This window comes from Mus pahari, chromosome 22 (genome assembly GCF_900095145.1).
Source record: "Mus pahari chromosome 22, PAHARI_EIJ_v1.1, whole genome shotgun sequence".
In the NCBI taxonomy this organism is placed as follows: domain Eukaryota; kingdom Metazoa; phylum Chordata; class Mammalia; order Rodentia; family Muridae; genus Mus; species Mus pahari.
The window spans coordinates 31,795,256-31,802,600 of record NC_034611.1 but is presented as its reverse complement, the minus strand read 5'-3'; the positions used below and the strand labels follow the sequence as shown (position 1 = coordinate 31,802,600).

Sequence of the window (7,345 nt, the reverse complement as noted above, 5' to 3'; positions counted from 1 at the left end):
AAAAAAAAAAAAAAAAAAGACAATTACTTTAAAAAAAAATCTCAGAGAAAGATTCTTGTGAACAAAGGCTATTTTCTGCTAATAAGTTTTTTATGTTTATTTTTTTAAGCATTTGAGGGATATCAAGAAAATATAACCACTCCAACATACAGAAAACAGAAAAGGAAATGACCTTTCCTCTGTAAACTACACACATATCTTTATCATATGACAGACTTTAAAAAGCAAATACTGAGTTGCTCTCCTCGGAGTAAACACATTAATCTATAAATTCTTTTAGAACACTTTTATTCTTATATATTGATCTCAATATCAATATTTTATCATCAAAGTCTACCAAAATATAAATTTTGACTAGTATCATGTTACTAAAAACCTAGATACTGATATTAGTAAAGCCAAATGCAATAGAAGGGGTTAAAAGTTCAGAGAATCTCATACTTCATCATAATTTCTCATTTATATATGCACCAATTTTCGTATGCAGAATTTACCTGTTATTTACCTATAAGCTAGGCTATAATATTAATAGCATTTTCTAAAAAAAAAAAAATCAAACTTCAGAGTAAGTGTTTATCAGTGGTAGAAAAGAAGCATATTTAAAACAACCAACCACATTCCAAAAAAGTCTATTAAACTGGGATATTAAGGTCCAGATGTGAAAGTGTATTTCCAGCATCTCATAAACTGGGTTCGTAAGCTCAACACTTGGGTGACAGGAAGAAACAAAAAAGCAGAAGGATAAGAAGTTCAAGGTCATCCTGAGGCCAAACTCAGATTCATAAGACACTGTCTTTAAAAAAAATTAAAAAGAGCAATAAACTTTCTTTCTTAAATTTTACTGTAACATATAAATGACATGACATTTGCCTAAACCTTTATCAATGAGAACGACAGCAATTTCAAACATGCTAATTTTTATTTGGAAAGTCTAAGCATTTACACTGTTGAATGGAGAGCAGCTATTGATACAGGTAGTGTTTTACACACTTACAGCACACCAACCATTGAATTCTTCCCTTATCTCTTGTAACTAGAGACTGAGGAAAGGCACATATATAGTAAAAAGACATAATTAATAAGCAGATCAGAGCTCCATTTCATGACACACATGTACCAATTCTTTTTATTCTTCAATAATACTTTTTCTTGGGGGAGAAAAAAAGTTGGATAATTTAAAATATAAACTAATCAAACCTTAATCTGGTTTTGATTTACAAACGTTCCTAGAGTAACACTGGGAAGTTCAGCTAGACGTCCAATATATAGAAGCAATCCACGAAGCTCATCAACCAACATGGAGGGAAGCTGAGCTTCCAAAGCCTCAAAGGGATGGACAGGGAGACTGTGGCTCTCTGCTTCTTGTACTTTCAGACACCTAAAAAGTCATTAGAGAGAATAAATATACAGGCGTCTGTGTGAACATACCCACAGATGTCAATGAAATCATAAAAATAGTCATCTGTTCTCCTACCTGAAGATGAAAACTTTAATGTAGTGAAGAAACACTACACACTGCTGCCTAATACTGTCTGCCTTGGCGTGCAAGGTGGCTATTTTCCCTAAAAGGAAACAGATAATACTATCAAGGAGAGCTTAAACACTGTCAGTGAGCAACGGCCAAAATTTTTTACAGGCTTAACTTTAAAATCTACCCTATAAGTCTTACTAAGTTTAAAACAAATATACCTTGAAATACCTACCTCTCTCATACTACAATAGAACCCACAATAGGATTTTGTTTCACCTTGCTAAAATCTGTTTGAAAAATTTGCTTAAAATGTGAATTCTTTAAGATACCATGTTTTTGTTTTGGTTTGGTTTTTTTGTTTGTTTTGTTGTTGTTTGTTTGTTTGTTTGTTTGTTTGTTTTTCAAGACAGGGTTTCTCTGTGTAGCCCTGGCTGTCCTGGAACTCACTCTGTAGACCAGGCTGGTCTTGAACTCAGCAATCTGCTTGCCTCTGTCTCCCAATTGCTGGGACTAAAGGTGTGTGCCACTACTGCCAGGCTTTAAGATACCATTTTTAATTTAATTGTATGACTGTGTGTGGGTACATGCATATATCCTGGGAGAGCATCAGAGGCCCCCTAATGCTGGAGTGACAGGTGGTTGTGAGCTGCCCAAAACTGGTGTATATTAGAGACATAGACTCTTCCACAAGTGTAGTACCTGCTTAAGGACCATTTCTCTAGCCCTGTGAATCAATTTTTGTTGTTCTCCAGTCAAAATGAATAAAAAGTCACCAACTATATTTATACTGAAATCAAAACTCCTTATAATTATTTTATATGAAATAACCTTTTAATAATTCTCCTAAACTCATCCCTGACACTCTTTTTGTACAATTTTTTATCATTCACATCACCAAGAATTATATACATTGCTACTATATGCAATACAACTAATCAAAAGTAGAAAAAAAGGATCACAAAAGCAGGATCACACTGCCTTAGACTACAGAACATTGGAAACAACTCTATAAAACTGCACACCAGTTAGGACAGTTCAAGTTCTTAATTAGCAGAATTGAAAAACATAAATTTCCACACATCAGAAAAGTTTACCAGGATTCTTCCCAGGCTACTAGAAGTCCTCACAAAATTAAAAACAAACTCCAGAAAGACCTAATAGGATAAAAATATTAAAAAGCAAGCCAGAACTAAAAGCCAGCTAGCAAGGTGAAAGTTGAAATAAATCCATAGCATATATCATTATGTAACATTAGTAGATATTCAAATAAACAGAAAAATGTATCACAGAACCAAAAGAAAATCAAGCAATAAAAACAGATCAATAAAAAAAGTGATGGACAAGTGACCAGTCACCAAGGTTATGAAGTGATTAAACACATACTCCATATATTTAAGATGGGTCAACTCTGCCTCAACTGAAAGCAAACCTGGGAACATAAGGGACAGAACAAGAACTCTCTGCATCAGGCAGTAAGTACTTTGCATGTCTGGCATGAAACAGTCCCACTAGAAATAAAATAAAACAATGAAAATTTGTATTTACTCCTAATACCAAATGAAAACAAGACACACTTGACAGTCAACAACTAGCAGGTGGTAACAGCTAGAACTATGATGCCAGAAAATAAACAATTTTCATTAAATATATAAATAAGATAGGACTACACTGTGGTTATTTTCAACACTTTATAGTCATGTCTGAACACAGAAATAAGGCTCTATGCAATCATAGACCACAGGCAGCATCTTTGTCTTCATGCTATTAAACCCAGTTTAATTACTGAAAACCCTCCCAACCTTCCTTCCTGTGGCTCATCTAATTGCCTTTGCTCTTTAACAATATCCAATCCAGAATAAACTCCCATAGACATTACATCTTACACAAACCACCAAGTGCATGTGTATTTACTCAATGTTTTGATAAATTAATAAACCTATTTGACCAAAAACATATTCCAGCCAATCTCTATTTACTAGGCATTATGATAGACACAGATAAAACACTTAGCATACATCATGGCATTTAAACTGTACAAGAACTAATCAATAAAATAGGAACTGTTACGTACGAAACACATTATTAGCTGAGTTTAAAGCCTAGGTTGAATACAAAGTCAGGACTCCAAATACTACATTGCACTAAAATTCTTACAAGGAGAAGCAGCTGGCCTACAATAAAAACACTGCTGTTCAAGTTCCTTCACAAGGCACCTGCACTACTCCACTAAATCAGCTATCCATTAAATGTCAAAAGGAGACAGAATTAGAAACCAGGACAAGAAGATCAAGAGTTCTAGTCTGTTAACTCCTTTATCTTGTGCATATGTTCTCCAACCAATTCCTCACCTCCAAAGAACTAAGACATATTCCACTTACCAAAATCGCAGTTGACTTGTAACAAGGACTCCAAGGTAAATATCTGTTGCCTGATTTAAAAAATGTGAGAGTAAACTTTAGCATAATGTAAAGCACATAGCAATTATATGGACTGTGCTTCTAGCACTCCTGGAACAATTCATCTTTGTTATAATTCACTTTGTAATGTTTATTAAAAGTCAGCTTCAGACATGGTAAATTTTAAAATACACAATACATAAAAACACAATTCTGTCTAAACTTACAAAGTATAGAAGATAGATCTCAGGAACTATTTGAAAATCAGACTTCAATATCAATGAGATATTTCTATCTTCAGGAAACTTAAGATATATAAAACATTCTAGGGTTAAGTTTCATGTTAAATTGTATCCTACAGCTGTATAGTGGTTCAGAAAATGAAAAGGATTACTGTCCTTATTAATACCTAGTTACCTTGATACAAAATAGTTATCTGTACAGAAGAACCTCACTTGAGAAAGCGCCTCCATCAGCATTCCTACAGCAAAGTCTAAGGACCTTTTCTTGATTCATGATTGGATATGATATGGGAAGCCCAGCTTACTGGGGATGGTGCCATCCCTGGGCAGTTGGTCCTAGATAGTATATCTAGCTGAGCAAGCAATGGGGAGCAAGTCAGAAGGTGGCATTCCTTCGTGGTCTATGCTTCAGTTTCTACATCTAGGCTCCGCCTTGGCTTCTCCTGATGATGAAGTGAAACCAGTAAGCCAAATAAACCCTTTTCTCCACAAGTTGCATTTTGTCATGGTCTTTAATCACAGTGATAAAAAAGCAAACTAAAACAGATACATAAATTTATATATATATATATATATATATATATATATATATATATATATATATGTAAAACTATTAGGATGCCTTGTTTTAATTCCTGATAGTAATCCCATTTCATCATTCCTATTTGCCTTCAAACACTCTTAAAGACCCACTTCACTACAATGTTTACAATTACAGAAAAATTGCTCAGCTTGTTCTCTCAATAAATAACACAAGGCTGGAGAGATGGCTCAGCAGTTAAGAGCACTTTTTGCTCTCACAGAGGACATGCATTTGGTTCCCAGCATGTATGGTAGTAGCCCACAACCATCCAATTCTAATTCCATGGGGTCCAATGCTCTCTTCTGACCTCTAGGGGTACCACACATGCATGTAGTATACATACATACAGGCACTCAAAACATTCATAAACATGATTGTGTTGACCTAAAAAGAAAAAAAAAGTTGACAGCATATACTATATCAAAGATACACTGACATCCTTTTATGAGGGTTCATGGAATGTAGTTCAAATCTTTATCTATGATGGTTCATGCTTGTAATTCCAGCACTCGCAGACTAAGAAAGGATTGCTGTGTAAGTTTTAGGTCATTGACCTATAGCCTACACATTGGCTAGAGTTAAGACCCTGTCTTAGAAACAAAAACAATGCATATACAATATGTTATATAGAGAATATGTACATTATACACAGTGCGGGTATTCAGTGCTCAGTAGTACGATGCTTGCCTAACATTTACAATAGTCTAGATTTGATCTCTAGAATCACATGTGTGCCCACACTCACATATATATTGATAAGGTTTTATCAATATAAGCAATATAAACAACTCCTTAAAACCATTATTTATCAGTCATTACTGCTTGATTGTTTCCTGGTAAGACCACCAACAAAGCAACAAAACGAGCAATTTCCCTGTTTTTTGTAATCAGTAGTGGGAAAAGCAGCAATATAAAACAAGACAGCATTAGAGTTAAAAATAGACACATACTTACCTGAATAAGTGAAAGAGCTCTCTACAGGAATAGACTAGCGCTGTTTCCGTAACCCATTGGAAGCCAAATAGTTCTACTGTATCCTCTTCAAAATTAGTTGGTAATGGATCAAGATTTAAAATTAACCTGTAATGAAAATGATGAATTAAATCATTTGAATCCAGACTATACAAGACAAAATGACATGTGTTTACGTGTGTGGGGGGGGTACAAATGGAGGGGCGAGGGGAGGTGGGCGGGGGGGGGAGCTACTTTACACCTTACTTGTGTAAAAGGGGTGAAAAGTATTGTAATTCAAAAAGGAAAACCTAAATGGAGTCTAAGCAATATACAAAGTGGTCTGAAGTCATAGTATTTTATCTCTGAACAAGAAAATGGGTTTTTAGAACACCAAATATTCCGAATTAGGAAGAATGACATCATATAGCTACGTAATGTGGTTTAAGGTTATTAACAAGATAATCATACAATCAACCAAAACAAAATGGCTTTCTTTAATGAAGTTTCCTCAAAGGGCATTACCAAAATAATTCAAGAACAGCAATTTTATTGTAATACTCATTCGACTAATGGGTCTATGAATTCTGTATGCAGATGCTTAGGGGTGGAAAGAACTAAAGCAACAGTTTCTACTTATCAACGACTGAAAACGTATAGATAACTATTGCCCTTAAAAGAAAATACAAGTTCCAAAAGACTAGGCTATTCTGAAACCAGTCTAAGTAAATTAAATAGCCAGCTACCCACTCCTAAGAGATTATCAATTATCCAGAAAGTTCTATGTACTAAGCTTATGTAAAACGACGCTTGCTCAACACCTAGGTTTAGACGTTAGTGATAAGCAACATCGCTGCAGGTGGGGACCTTCAATTCATTTTTTTTGTTGTTGTTGTTTTGGTTTTGGTTTTGTATTTTTTACCTACCGCTTAAGGGCGCCACTGGCAAGGTAGGACTCTCCTGAGAATTTTCCTTCTCTGTTGTCCAAAGCGCAAGAAAAGCAAGGGGGTTTGCACCACTCCGTCCCCAGCTCCAGCTCTAAGCTGTCAGTCAAGAAGGCCGACGCTGCCGAAGAGCCATCCATGGCTGGCTTACATCCTGCACTGCAATGCCACCGCCGTTCCGGGGAGTGACCGTGACGGCTCCGAAGCCAAGCCGCGAGAGACTGAAAGGTCAGGAGCCCCTCAGCGCCCGGGTGGGAGACCCACGTGAAAGCCGGGAGGCTGAGAAGGCAGCAGATCCAGACCTCCCCGGGCGTCCCGCCGACGCCGCCCTCGCTCCCTCCGGGCTGCCCTGGCTTCTGAGGCCCTCGCGCACCTCAGGCTGGCTTCCCGGCGCGGCCCGGGATGGACCAGGCAGCCCGTCCGCCTCCCTCCGTCTCCCTCCGCCCCAGCTGCGCGGTTCGGGCCGGGCGAGCGCGCGGGAACCCCGCAGGCCTCCGCCAGCCGAGAACGCGGACCGCGGTGCCGGCCAGAGGAAACCGGAAAGCAGGCGAAATTCCCGCCACGGCGTGCCCCGCCTCCGGCGCCGCCCTCTCGCGAGTCCTCCCTGGCGCGGCCCGAGATCTCGCGAGAGCCTGTCGGTCGATAGGGACCGGGGATTCGCTCTGAAACGGGTCTCCGTACCGGGGAGAGTTCGCGGGGTGGCCGGTTCGCGGCTGGAGCCAGGGAGGACGGTCGGCGAACGGCGGGGATCCGCTTCA

General features: G+C 38.3%; 1 protein-coding gene across 3 annotated transcripts in view; it reads right to left on the bottom strand.

The window, feature by feature from the left end:
* The window catches only part of Mms22l (MMS22 like, DNA repair protein), a 109,553-nt gene extending 102,409 nt beyond the window's left edge, over window positions 1-7,144 (bottom strand). For 2 of the 3 annotated variants that reach the window (XR_003842827.1, XM_021222104.2), the window contains exons 1-5: window positions 6,570-7,144; window positions 5,647-5,772; window positions 3,850-3,899; window positions 1,475-1,562; window positions 1,198-1,378 (exon numbers count right to left, since the gene is read on the bottom strand). Coding sequence is in view for 2 of the 3 variants with exons in the window: in XM_021222104.2 (XP_021077763.1) it covers window positions 1,198-1,378; window positions 1,475-1,562; window positions 3,850-3,899; window positions 5,647-5,772; window positions 6,570-6,727 (603 nt within the window). In the remaining variant the exon portion in view is untranslated. The remainder of the gene's footprint in view (window positions 1-1,197; window positions 1,379-1,474; window positions 1,563-3,849; window positions 3,900-5,646; window positions 5,773-6,569) is intronic. The other variant, XM_021222105.1, reaches the window with a different exon arrangement.
* Between the last annotated feature and the right edge of the window lie 201 nt (window positions 7,145-7,345).